We start from the raw sequence: 18,379 nt of genomic DNA on the forward strand, positions 1-18,379 counted from the left end.
AAATTAATGGCGGAATAGTAGTTTTACATTTTTCAACAGAACAACGAATTAACATCATAAATAGTTCTTACTATTTGATGAGCTTCCATCAGAATCTTGTGCAAGTTGTCCTTTGTCCAGAAGAATCGTTGCTCGGTTGTAAATTGTCGTCTTCAACTTTGGAATTAGCAGCAAACTTTAGCCATGTGACGAAGACGTGTCCAACTCACTATAACGCAGCACAAATGAAATACCGAAAATCGCAATATACTGATATAAACTGATATAACTCGGTTTAAAATAACTACATTATGATGTTTTTAACACCTATATCGAATAAAATCAGAGCCGGATATATCTAAAGCCTATAACGAGAGCTTTTCAGAATGCAATCCTGAGGTCTGTCATGCGTCATGGCGAACGTTGAAAAGACTGCACACCCGGTTCCAAGAGCGTTTATACGGCCTCAGAACTACCCAGAGACCCCATTCCAATTCTCACTGCTTACTGACATCTAGGGGAAGGCGTATGCAGTGCATGTCGACCCATAGATTAAATGCAAATTTATAAACTGACCCTGGAACAGAGCCCCCGATTTGAGATTTTTCAGTTCCTGACAGGAAGTTTGCTGCAAAATGAGTTCTGTTTTACTCACAGATATAATTCAAACGGTTTTAGAAACTAGAGAGTGTTTTCTATCCAATAGTAATAATAATATGCATATTGTACGAGCAAGAATTGAGTACGAGGCAGTTTAATTTGGGAACGAATTTTTACAAAGTCGAAATAGCGCCCCCCTATTGAGAAAAGKTTTTAAACTCAGTTTTTCACAATTCCGGACATTTAATCAGAGTAAAAATTCCATGTCTTAGGTCAGTTAGAATCACCACTTTATTTTAAGAATGTGAAATGTCAAAATAATAGTAGAGAGAATGATTTATTTCAGCTTTTATTTCTTTCATCACATTCCCAATGGGTCAGAAGTTTACATATACTCAATTAATATTTGGTAGCATTGCCTTTACATTGTTTAACTTGGGTCAAATGTTTCGGGTAACCTTCCACAAGCTTGCCACAATAAGTTGGCTGAATTTTGGCCCATTACTCCTGACAGAGCTGGCGAAACTGAGTCAGGTTTGTAGGCCTCCTTGCTCGCACAAGCTTTTTCAGTTCTGCCCACAAATTTTCCATAGGATTGAGGTCAGGGCTTTGTGATGGCCACTCCAATATCTTGACTTTGTTGCCCTTAAGCCATTTTGACACAACTTTGGAAGTATGCTTGGGGTCATTGACCATTTGGAAGACCCATTTGCGACCAAGCTTTAACTTCCTGACTGATGTCTTGAGATGTTGCTTCAATATATCCACATCATTTTCCTGCCTCATGATGCCATCTATTTTGTGAAGTGCACCAGTCCCTCCTGCAACAAAGCACCTCCACAACATGATGCTGCCACCCCCGTGCTTCATGTTTGGGATGGTGTTCCCATCTCCACAGAGGAACTCTGGAGCTCTGTCAGAGTGACCATCGGGTTCTTGGTCACCTCCCTGACCAAAGCCATTCTCCCCCAATTGCTCAGTTTGGCCGGGCTGCCAGGYCTTGAAAGCATCTTGGTGGTTCCAAACTTCTTCCATTTAAGAATGATGGAGGCCACTATGTTCTTGGGGACCTTCAAGGCTGCAGAAATGTTTTGGTACCCTTCCCCAGATCTGTGCCTCAACACAATCTTGTCTCGGAAATCTACGGACAATCCTTCGACCTCATGTTTTGGTTTTTGCTCTGACATTGTCAACTGTGGGACCTTATATAGACAGGTGTGTGCCTTTCCAAATCATGTCCAATCAATTGAATTTACCCAGCTGGAATCCAATCAAATTGTAGAAACATCTCAAGGATGATCAATGGAAACAGGATGCACCTGAGCTCAATTTCGGGTCTCACAGCAAAGAGTCTGAATACTTATGTAAATATGGCATTTCTGTTGAATTTTTTTATAAATTTGCAAAGATTTCCAAAAATCTGTTTTGTCATTATGGGGTATTGTGTAGATTGATGATTACATTTTTTTTTTAAATACATTTTAAAATAAGGCTGTAACGTAACAAATTGTGGGGAAAAAATCAGGTGGTCTGAAAACTTTCCGAATGCACTGTTAATAGGCAATCTGAATTCAATCACTAGCCCTCTGGTATCAATCCCATGGCAAGATCCAAACACTTGTATTCTCTTTTGAGGAATTCTGCCTACTTGTAATACCACCGATTGACTATGACGTTGAGCAGTAATTAAATGACACTGATGTAAAATATACCACTTTGTGTTTACGGAACATTTAAAACATTGCTCCCGTATTTATGCAAATTCACAGATTTTCCATTACTTTTTTTTGGTGGTGCCACAGTGACATACAGTACTCCACCTGCAGTATGCTGTACTTTCTGGGTAAGGACAAACTTATTCAAATCACATCCACCATGCATTTGCATGAACCCAGACATCTTCTGACAGCTTCAAATACATATTAACATAGTAAAATAAATAAAAGTGTGGAAAGATGCAAAGCTAGTGAGAAGCCAGGTGATGTGTGCGCTATTAAATGACCATGCTGGTGGGGCAAGAACCAGTCATTCAGGTTGGAGCACTATGCTGATAACTCACTTATCACTCTGAGTCAGTTGGACGAATACAACCATCTATTCAGTGTGTGTGTGTGTGTGTGTGTGTGTGTGTGTGTGTGTGTGTGTGTGTGTGTGTGTGTGTGTGTATGTGTGTGTGTGTGTGTGTGTGTGTGTGTGTGTGTGTGTGTGTGTGTGTGTGTGTGTGTGTGTGTGTGTGTGTGTGTGTGTGTGTGTGTGTGTGTGTGTGTGTGTGTGTGTTGTGTGTGTGTGGTGTGGTGGTGTGTGTGAGAGAGAGAGTGAGAGAGAGAGTGAGAGAGTGAGTGAGTGAGTGAGAGAGAAGGGGGTAAGAGAGAGAGAGAAAGGGGGTAAGAAGAAGAGAGAGAGAAAGGGGTAGAAGAGAGAAGTAGGAGAGAGGGAGAAAGAGGAGAGGGGGAGAGCAGAGGTGAAAGAGTTTAGAGGTGAAAGGGTTTAGGTCATCTATACAGAAAACAAAGTGGTTAACCTCAAAACCTAACCAGTGACCCTCCTAATTATTCCAGATAGTGGTTAACTGCATTACCTGGCACATTGTTGCATCCGGTAATGTCCCTCCTCTTTCATATCAATCTAATGAAGGGAGTTACTAAGTTAATTGCAGGTTAGCTCATTTCTAACTGGAATAAAATGGGGGGAAAAACTTGGAGAATCAAATTGTATTCGTCACGTACATGGTCTACATCAGGTATAAAAGGTGCAGCGAAATGCTTACTTACTAGCTCCCTCAACAGTGCAGTACAATATCAAGCAATTTATTTCCAACCCCTTCTTCCCATGTTGCTATTTTTTACAACCCAGAAACAGGAATGTAAGAAAACGTGTTTGATGGGCTACAGCATTCCAATCAGTATGTATCTTACAGTAGGGCCTATACGTTGTGTTGTGAAGCGGAAACTGCATCATGTTCAGTCCTCCACATTATCACACTTTCCATGCCTTCTTTTCTTACGACATCTCCTACTGCTTGATTAGATCTGATTGGTTTAGTTAATCAAATATATGTTTGTCTTTACAACTGCTATTAGGTGGGGGTTGGGGGAATTTGAGACTTGCGTCTAGGAGCGAAATACGTTTTTAATTGTATGAAGTATATTACAATAATTTCCTTTGATGTTGCTGTAACTTTTATCCTGAGACTTGGAGAATTTCAGTTTAAGTGGATAGGAAAGACCCCAACTCAGAAAAGGCATCAAGGCCCATGATAAACAAATGTTCATGTTGACAAAACAAGGTTTCAAACTCACCCTCTGACCAATCCTATCCTCGTCAGTCCTCTAAACTTTATTATGGTTTTGGAGGGCCTTGGTGTGCCTCTACGTCATTGGCTCACCGCCTCACCCTGAGTTAAAAATGGAAGCACAAGCACTCTCAGTAGTGTAAACATTTACACTAAACAGCCAATCACATTCCCTAGCACTGCCTTTTTCTCCCTCAGGCTCTTACCATCAGCGGATGGGCTAGTCAACTGTTTACATAGAGTGCGCCAATCAGGTTACAGATCTGTTACTCTAGGCCCACCTTTCTAGCATGACGATATCAGAGAGAAACTATAAAGTGCTCTGACTGCTCTAGAGAGAGGTAGATTAACTTGCTTGCTATAGTCAGGACTATATTCAGTGTTTCACCACAGAATCATGAGAGAGTGTGTTGTATCAGAAAGGAACATGGCGTGTACAGACTGTATGAAGGCATCGGATTTCTCTATTGATACAAAAGGAATCAAGTAAGTTATTTAATGATTAATGTTTGTATTATTAATGCTGGTTGTTATGATATTGTTCAGCAATGATAGCAGTCACATTATCCTAACAGGAATTATTGAATTTTTCAGGAAGAGAAACTGGAGGACAAGGATACGCTATCTTTTGAAGATCACCTCTTCTTCTTCTTCTTCTTCTTCTTCAAAATGCATGGCAGGAAGATCTTACAGGTGAGGCTCAGGGATTTGAATTATGTACTATTATGGAAGTAAAGTAAGGACTATGATAAGGATCTATATTCTAATAATGATCCAACTTAATATGTATCAATATAAGCAGTATTTACTACTACTACCACAGTATGCTTCTTGTACATGTTGCTCTAATATGACTTTTCTCTTCTTCCTCAGGCCAACAGTGGAGGAAGTCAACCAATGGGCACAGTCACTTGACAAACTCCTGAGTCACAAATGTAAGTGCCACCCCCTGAGTGTTATAGCTCATATGATAGCAGCATGATTGTATGAAACTGGCACAAAGGTCATTGGGTAACAATTTATACGAATTAAGTGAGTCAACTTGAAGTGAAGTACAGTTGTAACTAAACTGCACCTCTGATTGGTTGATATTTGACCCTTGACCTCAACTTAGCTTGAAGGCTTCTTCCACTGCTTGCTTTGACATTCCCTCTCTGTTCTCTCTCCCTCATTCCTTCCTCCTTCTGTTCTGCAGATGGAAAGGCAGCGTTTCAGATATTCCTGAAGTCAGAGTTCTGTGATGAGAACATAGAGTTCTGGACGGCCTGTGAGGAGTTCAGGACCATCACGTCTCTAGGGAAACTGTCGTCGAGGGCCAGAAGCATCTATGAAGAGTTTATCCAGTGTGATGCTCCAAAAGAGGTGAGATTACCTTTCACTACTGTTAGTTGTTTTTTTCCCAAATCACATCTATCTAATGCCATTGTGTGATCATTCTGATTGTACAAAGACTTACTGTGGTTCTTGTCTCTATGTTTGGCTGCAGATCAACCTGGACTACCAGACGAAGGATGCTATCATCCAGAGCCTGCGTCTGCCCAGTCTGACGTGTTTCCTGTCGGCCCAGAAGAAGGTGTTTAACCTGATGGAGAACAACTCGTACCCTCGCTTCATCCACTCTGAGCTCTACAAGGAACTGTGTGCCGTCGCCAGGGGAGAGGGGAAATATCTCAAGTTTTAAGATTACTACTCGGAAGGATTGGCTATATAGTCACGCATTACATGAAGTTGCACTGACACCATGAAGTTACATGGAATGTAAAACCATTTCACATTTGAGCCATATGGTCATTGGCAATGATGTAGTGTAGGAAGTACAGCTAATAAACTAGCTGTAAATAGCTTTGCCTTTACACTTGAAAAATGTTCATTCAACTGTGCATCCTTGGTTTTGCAGTCAGACAAAACAACACCAGGACCTTTATACACATGATTATGCAGATCAGATGTAAAGTTGTTTTGATATTGGCTCAAAATGGAATTGCTTATCCAGTTGTGTTTGAATGCACTTTAGTCAATTTCACCAAACACCAGTACCGGTAAATAACTGGCTACTAACTACTTGCAATTGATTGTATATGATGTGCGCAAGTACTTTCTGGGACCAGTCATATAGGTTTACATTGGCAACTGTTTCGCTGGAGAGGTGAATGGAGGTGAATGTTTGCATTGCATAGAGGTGTTTACACTAAACATTGTAGTTCAGGTCATCGTGGGTGAACTTGCTGTAAATAAAACAAATGACAGATGTAAAGGTATGGTGGCAGCTGGACTGCAACACTACTGTTTTTCATTATTTATCGTTTGTTAAATATATTAATGTCAAATAAAATAATGTTGAATTCAGAAACAATGTATTTTCTCGTTACTGGGCCCTGAAGGTTTTAACACAGTGTTAGTAATGATTAAAAAACCACAGATCCAACTGAAATAACAAACCATATTTTCAATATGACAGCGAATGACTGTCCATGACATGATAAACTATACAAATCAAATGTATTTATAAATCCCTTCTTACATCAGCTGATATATCAAAGTGCTGTACAGAAACTCAGCCTAAAACCCCAAACAGCAAGCACTGCAGGTGTAGAAGCACGTTGTACCTTACAACTTCCCAGCAGTAGGCCTACATTGAGGCAGCTGAGAAAGGGAATGTTTTGGTGTAAAGAGATTACATGATGTCTCCCCAGTCTTCTCCCTTCCAGGGCTAATATCTACTCAACAAACTCAAACATCAAAAGACATAAATACCTGCATCAGATCAATTCCCTTTCTCACAAGTCCTGGATGAAATCCATCTACTGCACTCTACCAGTAAAATAACGTCTGTAGAACACGTAATTCTGCTTCCAATGGAACAGTGTGTTCCCACAGCGGGATGGGATCATATCAATAAGAGGTTCCAGTAAGAATTGTTCTGTGGTCCCCATGCAAATGTGAACATCATGACTGACGTAAGGTACTGTATCTCTGTACCACTGAGGATGTGCAGACTTTGTGTCACTTTCCTGACATGACAGAGCGCTGTTAGTAAGGATGTGCATGAGCTCATAGTAAAAGCTGACACTGAACAGACAGCCAGACACCTCTCCTCTCAGACAGCTGGCCTGTAGTACTAGGACCCATGGCTTGTGTTGATATTTCACAGGCCTAATATAGGACAATTTCTCTCCTAACACATCTCAACCCAAACAGCTCAAAAATAACTCCATACACTCATAACATGAAGGCATAATAAGACATACATCTAACACATTAGTCCAAACAGACCAGAAACAACTGAATATGTTTCTTAGCAACAGGCTAATAGTTTTGCAAAAGGGCAGTTTCCCCCCCCAATAAACATCCAGTCAAAACTGTGCAAGAACTATGGTGGTGGATACTAATACACCACCACGAGAATCAGAAAACATATCCTTGCATGTCTTTCTCCCTCTGAGTTTGTGCTTAAGCTATATATGGACTCAGCCATATCAGGAAAACAGAGTACTACAATGTATGCTCTAACTGTGCAGAGATGTCAGTTTCATAGCACTTAACACCTTAAAAGAACATATTAAAGCTCAGTTGGTATGTATTCCAAACATACACTATCTATTCATGACACATGCACGCGGCCTATTTTCAGGAAGTAAGTGTTCCTTCTATTCTTTTGGGTGGATTGCGAAACTTGTTTTATATGCTCCTACAGTGGAACTGGGCAGGCCTGCAAACAGCAGATTCTGCTCCAAGGAGTGCTTAGGTTCTTGTATACACAGAAAGGATACACATAGAAGAGGGTAAGTTGTAAACGTCTGCCTAAGTACAGTAAATTCAAACCCAGAAAGGCATGAGTAAAGCATCAGGCACATAATTTCTTAATTATTAGTATACATGGAGCCGTAAGATTGAAGAGGTTTCATGCTTGAAAAGGACTCCCAAGTTTCTTACAGTACTCAAAAGGTCCAGATTTCATTTTCTTTGCTAAAAATAGTTTGGCAACTTGAGAACAGGATCTACAGCACCCAACTAAAAGGAAACATTAAATGTTCTAATCGTATATATTGCAGAAAAACAATTCCTCATAAGAACACTTTAAATCATATATAAATGCATGTTCATTGGCAGAACTTTAGTGTACTTTAAAGCTGTAGGCTACAGATCAGGCATACTAAAACCAAGTTACGAGTACTAAAAAATGAAATACACATTTGGTCACAAAACATGGCTATCGATGAAAAACAGAGGAAGGACAGCGTCTGTATGTGTCTGGCTGTCTGCAAGTCATGGCCCTATGCAAGGCACAATCTGCAGAAGGTAAAAGGAGGAAATGACTGTTTGATGCGGTTAGCTATAGTCTGCCAGTGTTGTGGACATGGCTGACTACAACTAGCCAACTCTGCGTCAGAATTCTGCGTCATTGTGTCAACCTAACGTCACATGGTCAAAACTCACTGCGCCAGCTAAGAGGTTCAGTAATGGTCCCTAAGGTGAAACATGACTAATGTCCTGATCTAAAGAATTTTAACCTGATTCGATATGCTTATTTTAGACTGTGTGGCACTTATCTAAAGGCAGTTGGATATGACACTGTTGCTTTGTACAGTCAATTACTGATAGGTGCAATACAGGGTTGCCTGTATGTTTGTGACATCGTAGGCGGCTCTTAGTGATTAGACATAGGTTGACATTTGTCATGAGTCATGTCTGAGTGATTTCCTCTTATATAGACCAGCTGCAAAGTTAAAATTGACTATAATATAAACATTTCATGAAAACAARAAAGAGCTTTTTGGTCTTAATTTACAGTCAGGGTTAGGAGTGTGGTTAAGGTTAGGATTAAATCTGATTTTATGACTCCACCAGCTAGTGCCCACTGCAGAGCTGCCTCCAGAACAAGATCCATGACGAAAAATGCTAACCTGCTGATAAGACCAGCAGCATCAAGGAATTTGGGGATCATACACCATGGGATAGAACATGATCTGTGACATTAATGACTATTTATGGATACTAATAATGATGGGAGTTGAATACTATTAAACCTGCAAACTTACTTGCATACACACACAAACTTGACCATATGGGCCTACACTATGACAGAATGCAATTAACAATCAAACTACAACACATTTTATTATGAAAATAAGACAGGTTCATTTAAACATATCTTTCCAGGCATACATTACAGCTTAGGGGTAGACGTGGGTGGGAGTCAACACAGTTCGTATCTATCCCACTGCCCGTGTGCTCATGTCTGTGGGGGGAGGGGGTCACATGAATACGACGACTGATGAGTGTTAGTGCTGAGCCATTTGTGCTTTTTGAGGTCGGTTCGGTTTCGGTTCAATTATAAAAAATATAMTCACGATTTTCGATTATTATTTTCAACATTAAATGCATTATGAAATAGATMTTTTTAATGGAAATTTCAAAGCCAAAAATAGTGAGCATTCAATTGCCAAAACATTAAAAATATTSCATTGTCTTTGTCAGGTACACATTGAGTAGATATCAATAGAAAAATAGGAAATTACTATGAAATAATACAATATTTCAGTTGTGTATATTACTAAGTTTTTATTTGATTACTTTATTTTTTATTCCTTAAAGTCATCATCTCATCTCTGCTCAGGCAGTAGCAGTCTGTAGCAGCCAGTAACAGTATCTATGTGCTCCCTATAATGTACTGTCTTTAGTCATCATATTTAGCTAGCATGCCTAAGTAGCCTATGATGCAGAGCTGTCTGATGAAATCATTTGACTAGTTCTTCAAAGTAGATAAGGCATACTTTCACAAACTGTCTCTATCCCTCTTGTCGTTGTGGGTCTGTGTGTATCTAATTACCTTCAGACCAGCGTCCCACATAGTTCTTGACTTGATTTCTGCGTTGGGCTCACAAAAAAAAAACTAAATGGAATTAAAGTAATTAAACTGAAGTCGGTCGATTAGTTGTTTTATAACCCCCCCCCAAAAAAACTAAATGTTGGTTAATCACTCAGCACTAGTGACTGTGTTCACTTGGCTTCCTGGACTTTTTTGGCACTCTGCTTCTCCTTTGCCTGTGGAGATGACATACATTAGTTAGTGCCAGTGAGCAGATGTCTGTAAGAGGTAAATATCACCCTCTAGTGGATATAAGTTATATAACACTATACTACAAAACAGTTAAAAAAGACTAAAGTTTGCCATATTTTGCATGTACCTTGTAGAGAACCTTCAACTACCATCATACAACAAAATTATACACACAAAATTCAAGTTTCTGCATCAGCTAAAGAGATCTCACCTTTTCCACCAAAGGTATCAACTGCTGGTATTCTGCCAGTGTCTTCAGTAGTTCCATGATGAAGGGTAGGTAGTTATGCTTTCGTCTGATGTTTTCGATCTTTAACAAAGCAAAAATAATTATATTTAAGGCAAACATTAAAATGTGTAAAAACCTCACTAAATGCCCATATCATTGTTTTTGTTGGCCAAATGCCCATACCATTGTATTTGTTGGCTATTTGACCCATGGTCAGTGAACACACCTTGTATCGTTTGAGTTTCTGATTCTCCTCGTCAATCAGCAGCTGATACTTGGCAATTTCTGATTGGATCGAGCTGAGGAGGGTGCTGCTCTGTTCTGTGTCCATTGGCTCTTCCTGAAAAAAAAAGGGTGAGAGTGTTTCCATTCGGTCAAATGTCCAACCAGATTTTTGTTTTCCGGAGAGATGTGAGATTTCCCGGCCATAACAAATAGAAAACCATTTGAATGCCACCACATGTATGGTAATGCTTTTTAGGAGTGCCCACTTGTCAATATCCTGTTTCCGTGTCAATTTATCTTTCCAAATGTCTGTGCCTCCATGCTTGATACAGTAGCTAGTTGACTAGCTAGCTTGATTTGTACAGTTGTCATTTTTAAGATAGCTGCTCGACCAGGCATTAGATTAAAGAGAAGGAAAGCTAAAATCACTTTGTCTTAATACTCCTCCTTGGTGTAAATGTCTGTAGGGGGATTCATCTAGCAAAATGTCAAAAACTAGCTAAACATTTCTACTCTGCCTACATACAGCAGTGTCTGACTCACTGGTGATGGGAAACTTGAGAGAAATGTTTTGAGAGAAGTGCAAATTCAAGAGACAGGCAGAGCAGATGATGATACGATTGAAATASAATCTGACCCAAACTCCATGCATAGCAATGTGATTTATAGAGGATTTTATTTTTATCAGGATATTTTCTGCCGGATTGCAATGTTTTTATTTTTTGGTTATTTATTAATTTTATCTGCCAAATGCCAGCAATTACCGGCTAATGGAAAACACTGGAATGAGACCAACGTTACTTACTGCAGTTAGACTATATCTTTCATCATTAGCAGCAATTTTAAAGGACTTGATAAATGATAGTGACATGGGTGGAAGTCTATCCATGGCCCTGGAGGGCTGGCAATTGGAAGGTCCTGGCCTGAAGGCTGCCCCATGGGCATCATGGGTAACAGTGACACCACTTACAGTACCTCTGCAAGCTGGATCTGCAGCTCCGCTATCTTCCTCTCATAAATCATCTTCCTGTCTGACACGATGGCCATCAGGTTGAAGCGGATCTCTCCCTCACTGTACCTGACAAGAGTGACGGAAGATGCACAAGCAAGCATAAACACAAACAGCATCAATATGACGCACTACTCAACAGTGGTCAAAATGTAATGGATCCAAAATATTTACTTCTGTATTCTTTTCTCAATCACTGGCCGAACTGCGTTGATCCAATCGTCCTGGTTGCATACACCTGAAACACAAAACAAGAGGGGGTGAAACTATAAATAACGTTATTAAATAAATATAAATTTCATGGTAGAGCAGTGACTAGACACATGCAAGCATGTATCCTACTTTTCCCAGTCATACAACCAAAGAGAAAAGCTATATATCAATGGCCAACAAGCATATAGTTTAGAATAGGGTTTGTCTGGTTCACGACATCACTACCCATACTCCCAATTCACTAGAAAAAACGCTGAATCGCCATCCAAAAGAATATGAAACGGCAGCTTATTTCAAATTCAGTTCTCTATTACTTGTAAAATTATGTAGGACAATAAAACAACTTTCTCTCTCTATAAATCTAARTACACTGAGTATACCAAACATTAGGAACACCTTCCTAAAATGGAGTCATCATCTCCCCCCCGCCCTTAGAACGGCCTCAATTCATCAGGGCTTGGAATCTACAAGGTGTCAAAAGCGTTCCACAGGGATGCTCGCCCATGTTGACTCCAAAGCTTCCCACAGTTGTGTCAAGTTAGCTGGATGTCTTTTGGATGGTGGACCATTCTTGATTCACACAGGAAACTGTTGAGTATGAAAAACCCAATGATCAATAAAGGATTCATGTTTCTTAATGTTTTGTATACTCAGTGTATATGACCCATATGTGCATACCGAGGTCGATGGGCCCTTCACGTAGTCCGTCCAGCTCATAGAGCCTGCCGTTGACAGGGACGTAACTCACAAAGTGGAATGCTTCCTCATCCTTCGCTGAAGACTTGGCGTCAAACTCAAACATCTGCTGTCTGAAAACAAAGAAACAATAAAATAACATGGCAAAAATAAGAAATTAACAGTTATATCTCATTAGCAGTGCAACTAACATCGTATTAAATCCAAAGCCTTTTTTCTCACAAACTCTGTCTATTGAAAAACTACATGCAAACAAAATGGCAGTTTGTCTGCATACAGCCAAGCCTTCGATTTGTCTAGTGATGTCTGCGGTGAGACTATCATTCTCTGAAATCAAGAGTCAACTCACCTGGCAAAGCCGTTGTGAACTTGTCGAATAACTTCAGAGTTGCTGAGAGCCAGACCTTTCATCTTTATAGAAGATAATATCATCAATGTGTGGGTGTTATGCACATCCCAAGGACAAAACACCGACTGACAATAAAGAAAGAACAGCCTGCACAAAGTATCCGCTAACCAGAATCATGCAACTTACAGCAGCATCGAAGCTGAGTGAGAATTCTCTGAACTCTGTGAGTGTCTCTCCCAACAGCATGTCAGAGTGAGTGCAGTTCAGCAGCACACTGACAATGGCCTGGGTAGCACATGCGTTATTTATCACCTGAAACAACACACACAAAGACATTAGACATATGAGATCCTGCCAGATGATCTTAACCAGAGTTACTTTTTAAAATTTTATTAACTTGGCAGTACAGTGAAAAACAAATTCTTATTCACAATGACGGCCTACCCYGGCCAAACCCTCCCCTAACCCGGACGACGCTGGGCCAATTGTGCGCCGCCCTATGGGACTCCCGATCACAGCTGGTTGTGATACAGCCCAGGATCGAACCCGGGTCTGTAGTGACGCCTCTAGCGCTGCGATGCAGTGCCTTAGACCACCGCACCACTCAGGATCCCAAATGCAGTCAATACATTGAACACAGTTACTGCAAGTAGACTCTTCTTCAAAATAGCTGCTATCAGCAGAATCAGTGCCAGGAGGAAAGTGACTTCTGAAAACCCTTCTGATGACTTTGAATATGTGCAAACTCTGCAATACATACAATGAATATATMATTTCCCCCTTGTCAAAGATGTCTAACCAAACCATGTACCTGCTTGGCAAAGAAGATGTTGTCAAGTCTTGAATCCTGAACGATAGAGCCTGCTGGTGCCTCACCTGGCTGCCACTTAAACAGGAAGATCAACCCATGAACTGGTCTGGGGGAAGAAAGAGAAGCCTAGTAGCTAACACACTTTTGTACATAGCGCTGTAACTTACTATTCGACCTAATTTTAGCGCCCAAAAAACGGAATACTTCCAGGTCAACTGTAATTTGAGAAAAAGCACAATTTCTCCCCTTACCAGCAAAATCAATGACGAAACCTTCATGCCGCCCGTCTCTGCATGATTGAAGAAAGCAATGAGCTCCGTCGATCTTTTTAAAAATGGCTGGTAGGGAAGCGAAACCTACTGCGTAATAGGGAAAGTGGTAGATAAGCCATGTAGGGAAACAGCTTTTTTCATTCAATCTGTCCAATTTATCACCTCTAAAATGTAAATGAAACACTATAAAGAGTTTATATAATGTGTCATTACATACCTATTTGAAGGTTAGTGTCGAATTTGAATCAGTTTTTTAGGGCGGCGCTAAAGTTATCTTCAGAAGTAAACAGCGGCTGTCGCGGCTTTTGAGAGTCATGATGGCTTGCAGTGATGACGCAAAAATACATTCCGTTGTACAATTGACTAGGTGTGTCCTGGATGCAATCATTGATGAAACACAGTCTGGCTTCATGAGGAACAGACATATTTCTAACAATGTCAGACTAGTATTAGACATACTTGACTACTCAGACCTAATAACTGAGGATAGCTTCATATGATTTTTAGATTTTTATAACGCATTTGACACAGTAGAGCATCAGTTTCTCTTCCACTCCCTTGAGAGACTTGGCTTTGGGAATTTTTTCTGTAAGGCTATTAAGACTCTCTATGCAAATGGTAACAGCTCTATCAAATTGAAATATGGCACCTCACCTAGATTTGAGTTAAAGAGAGGAATTARGCAAGGTTGTCCTATCTCCCCGTATCTGTTTTTATTAATCACCCAACTTCTTGCAAATYCTTAAAAAAATAGTCCTGTACAAGGTATTTCCATAGCTGGTAAAGAAATTATTATAAGCCAGCTGGCTGATGATACTACACTTTTTCTGAAAGACGCTAACCAAATTCCCATATCGATCAATGTGATACAATCCTTTTCCAAAGCGTCTGGTCTATACCTTWACATTAATAAATGTGAACTCATAGCTGTCAAAGATTGTGTGACACCTTCATATTATGGTATTCCAGTAAAAGAAGAACTTACATATTTAGGCATAACCATTACAAAGGATCAGAAGTCTAGAGGCTTACTAAATTTTAACCCTCTTATTAAAAATACCCAGAAGAAGCTAAATCAATGGCTACAGAGGGACTTATCTTTAAAAGGTAGAGTCCTAATAACCAAGGCCGAAGTTATCTCTAGACTAACATATGGCGCTCTATCTTTATATCTTGACAGTAAAATAAGCAAGGAGATAGACCAGATGCTTTTCAACTTTCTTTGGAGAAACCGTACCCATTACATTAGGAAAACTGTTGTAATGAACACTTATGAGAATGGTGGACTGAATTTTCTGGACTTTACTACTTTAAATAATACTTTTAAGATCAATTGGATAAAACAATTCCTAAGAAGAAGACCCACTTCTATCTGGAATTTTATTCCTCATCATGTCTTCTCTACTTTTAGTGGCCTTAACTTCATGTTGTTGTGCAATTATAATATTGACAAAATTCCAGTGAAACTTTCTGCTTTTCATCGGCAGGTTTTCTTGTCATAGTTCTTAATTTATAAACACAATTTTTGTCCACACAGATATTATATATGGAATAATCGGGATATATTGTATAAAAATACTTCTTTGTTTTTAGAATATTGGTTCCGAAATAATATCCTATTGGTGAGCCAACTGGTAAATGCAGAGGGTCTTTTACTCAGTTATAAGGAATTCCTATCTCTTTACAAAAATGACTTAAATGTAAATGTAAATGTACAAGGTCCCTGTAACACCTAAAGATTTTGCAATTGTTTTAGACGCCATTCCCTCAGGTGTTGCTCTGTTATTCAGGAACGTGTCAAGACCTGACCCTCAGAGCCTACCTTCTATTGACCCTGTTGACTCATCAGTAGGAAAGATTTGTTTCTCTTTTGGCCCATTCAACAACAGAGCGATACGAACCTTGTTTCAGCAGGATGTTGTATCTTTACCTTATGTCATGCCTTATTGGAATGGATTTATTTATAATATCTGTTGGGAAAAAGTTTGGATGTTGCCACACACATACCTACTGGTTAACAAAATTAAGGAGGTTTCCTTTAAAAGTATTCATAAATATTACCCTGCCAACCACTATATGAAGAAGTTTAAGGAAAACATAAATTCAAATTGCTCCTTTTGTAATGACCACCCAGAAACAGTGTTGCATCTTTTTTGGCATTGTATACATGTAAGAAAACTGTGGCAAGACATCAGTAGATTTATAATTGAACACATTTCTGAAGATTTTACACTATTGTGGAGATGTACTGCTTGGATTCTTTACATACGAAAAAAAAAAGCTGAAACATTTTTATGTCATTCATTTCATTATTCTTTTGGCCAAATTTCATATACACAAATGTAAATTTACAAACAAAAAAATACATTTTCTTACCCGACAAAAATAAATTGAACTGTATTTTAAGACAGTTAAATACTCTACTAACAAAAAAGCTGTTAGAATTGTAAGTATGTCCCTTAAGGTCCTTGTGTAATTGTTATGTGATATTGTACCCCCTAGCTCGATTGTCCGTTGTATATAATCTATATATACTTGTGTTCCCTCATGTACTTTCTGTATTGATTTGTTGTTAATAAAAAATATATATAAAATTTAAAAAAGACTAGGTATCACCTGTCCCTTTCTTGTTTTTAATCTGCGAGAGAGGCTGTACGACACAGAATGAGTGCATTATGCGTGTGTAACGGATGTGAAATGGCTAGTTAGTTAGCGGTGCTGCGCGCTAATAGCGTTTCAATCGGTGACGTCACTCGCTTTGAGACCCTGAAGTAGTGGTTCCCCTTGCTCTGCAAGGGCCGCGGCCTTTGTGGAGCGATGGGTAACGATGCTTCGTGGGCGACCGTTGTTGATGTGTGCAGAGGGTCCCTGGTTCGCGCCCGTGTCGGGGCGAGGGGACGGTCTAAAGTTAAACTGTTACACGTGACGTGCTACCTGTCCCAGACCTGCTGTTTTCAACTCTCTAGAGACAGCAGGAGCGGTAGAGATACTCTTAATGATCGGCTATGAAAAGCCAACTGACATTTACTCCTGAGATGCTGACTTGCTGCACCCTCGACAACTACTGTGACTATTATTATTTGACCATGCTGGTCATTTATGAACATTTGAACATCTTGGCCATGTTCTGTTATAATCTCCACCTGGCACAGCCAGAAGAGGACTGGCCACCCCTCATAGCCTGGTTCCTCTCTAGGTTTCTTCCTAGGTTTTGGCCTTTCTAGGGAGTTTTTCCTAGCCACCGTGCTTCTACACCTGCATTGCTTGCTGTTTGGGGTTTTAGGCTAGGTACAGCACTTTGAGATATCAGCTGACGTAAGAAGGGCTATATAAATAAATTTGATTTGATGTACGTTACGTCGTGACAGGTCACAATTTAACGTACAGCGTCAAGGGGTCCGTTTTTTCAACTTTTCTCCAATACTATCGGGCTATTACCATGTCAATCAACGCATGAATAGAAATGCTGTTCACACCCCAGATTCTGATGCCAACAGTCCCATTAGTTTTCATTGCAGTCTCTTTGGAATGGGGTTAGTCAACAGCGTCACAGCAATATTATGCATTTGTGAAGTGTTTCGAAGCAAAGAGATTAGGGCATAGCTTACTTCAGGTTTTCAAAGTTCTCTGGTTCCATACTCCATATTTCTTCCACCTGAGCTCCTTTACAACCTGGGTTAGTAGAAAGGGGAAATCTGGGTTAGTTACTATGATAATTTAAAGCAATAACTAACTAACTATATGGATAGTGGACAGGACACTAGCTATTTAATTTAACTAGTCTAGCCATTTGAATTCGCAGAGGATTGCATCAACTATGACCAGTTTATCTAACTAGTTAGGCCTTCGTAATGTGTACAATATTCAACTGGAAAAGCATGCAGTAAACATRTGTCAGCTTGTAAAGGAATTTCAGTAGTCAGCTAGCTAACCCAGATACAGAGCCAGTGGGTGTCATGCTAATGCTATCTCATCATGCTTAGTTAGCTACCACGCTGGAATAAATGACGCCACCTAGCTAGCACGTTGGCTGTAGCAGATAGCTAGATGGTGTTCAATCTGATTCTTATTATGAAATTTGCTGCACTGCAAACTAACACTACGGTCACAAAAGATGTGCGTAGCCAAGGCTACTTAATTAGCTCAGACTTTGCTATGGCTTGTAGGCAATCTTGCTAGAAAGTACTAGTAGCATGCTAGCATATAGCACACTCACCAAAGCCTTTGATCAATTCTGTGAAAACCCCAGGATCACTTTCCATAAGACACCATTCTCCTGCGCTTCCAGCCATTTKTATTTATTTCAAGAACTGTAGGGCAAGTAATGTTATTGCAGTAGACAAGCTTATATCTGTAGTGGCGAGTTATCTAGTAAAATGAATCAATCCGCTGCGTAAATTGTGTTCAAGCAAAATCTCCCGGCATGTCTTTCAACAGGAATCGTGTGCAAATCGCGCAAGGGGGGCTGTCTGTGCAAATTATTTGTCATCATAGGCCTACATTTATTTTCTACATACTATTATATATAGTTGTCATTCCTTGGGCATTTCAAATGTTGCCACGTTACTTCGCTAAAAATAACACATTTTAGCTTTTATTATGAAGCGCTACCATAATTTTAACCAGTGTATCATGTTAAACCA

At 39.8% G+C, this 18,379-nt stretch overlaps 2 protein-coding genes across 4 annotated transcripts; one reads left to right on the top strand and one right to left on the bottom strand.

Moving 5' to 3' along the window:
• The first annotated feature begins 4,208 nt into the window (after positions 1-4,208).
• On the top strand, positions 4,209-5,974 carry LOC111975786 (regulator of G-protein signaling 21). The gene is made up of 5 exons (XM_024004367.2): positions 4,209-4,357; positions 4,466-4,564; positions 4,745-4,806; positions 5,067-5,233; positions 5,358-5,974. The coding sequence occupies exons 1-5, from the start codon at positions 4,269-4,271 to the stop codon at positions 5,550-5,552; spliced, it is 612 nt and encodes a 203-aa protein (XP_023860135.1). The 5' UTR covers positions 4,209-4,268; the 3' UTR covers positions 5,553-5,974.
• Positions 5,975-8,963: 2,989 nt separating this feature from the next.
• On the bottom strand, positions 8,964-18,328 carry LOC111975603 (ubiquitin carboxyl-terminal hydrolase isozyme L5). 3 transcript variants are annotated; one of them, XM_024004006.2, is made up of 11 exons: positions 17,953-18,328; positions 17,345-17,408; positions 13,465-13,570; positions 12,840-12,965; positions 12,654-12,715; positions 12,287-12,417; positions 11,570-11,633; positions 11,362-11,464; positions 10,388-10,501; positions 10,144-10,242; positions 8,964-9,916 (listed from the first exon to the last, which is right to left on the bottom strand). In XM_024004006.2, the coding sequence occupies exons 1-11, from the start codon at positions 18,026-18,028 to the stop codon at positions 9,872-9,874; spliced, it is 990 nt and encodes a 329-aa protein (XP_023859774.1). In that variant the 5' UTR covers positions 18,029-18,328; the 3' UTR covers positions 8,964-9,871. The 3 variants fall into 3 exon arrangements, with proteins under 3 accessions (XP_023859774.1, XP_070303748.1, XP_023859775.1); XM_070447647.1 differs by lacking the exons at positions 17,345-17,408; positions 17,953-18,328 and adding exons at positions 13,716-13,823; positions 13,954-15,400; XM_024004007.3 differs by lacking the exons at positions 17,345-17,408; positions 17,953-18,328 and adding an exon at positions 13,716-15,400.
• Positions 18,329-18,379: the final 51 nt, after the last annotated feature.

Source organism: Salvelinus sp. IW2-2015, linkage group LG16, assembly GCF_002910315.2.
Source record: "Salvelinus sp. IW2-2015 linkage group LG16, ASM291031v2, whole genome shotgun sequence".
NCBI lineage: Eukaryota > Metazoa > Chordata > Actinopteri > Salmoniformes > Salmonidae > Salvelinus > Salvelinus sp. IW2-2015.

Excerpts from the sequence above, each read along its gene's own strand:
- LOC111975786 (XM_024004367.2), top strand. The coding sequence starts at position 4,269 with ATGAGAGAGTGTGTTGTATCAGAAAGGAACATGGCGTGTACAGACTGT. Across the intron at positions 4,358-4,465 it reads ATTGATACAAAAGGAATCAA|GAAGAGAAACTGGAGGACAA; the intron begins GTAAGTTATTTA and ends TGAATTTTTCAG. Across the intron at positions 4,807-5,066 it reads CAAACTCCTGAGTCACAAAT|ATGGAAAGGCAGCGTTTCAG; the intron begins GTAAGTGCCACC and ends TCTGTTCTGCAG.
- LOC111975603 (XM_024004006.2), bottom strand. The coding sequence starts at position 18,028 with ATGGCTGGAAGCGCAGGAGAATGGTGTCTTATGGAAAGTGATCCTGGG. Across the intron at positions 13,571-17,344 it reads GAGAACTTTGAAAACCTGAA|ACCAGTTCATGGGTTGATCT; the intron begins GTAAGCTATGCC and ends TTCTTCCCCCAG. Across the intron at positions 11,634-12,286 it reads TGAAGGGCCCATCGACCTCG|GTGTATGCAACCAGGACGAT; the intron begins GTATGCACATAT and ends TTTGTGTTTCAG.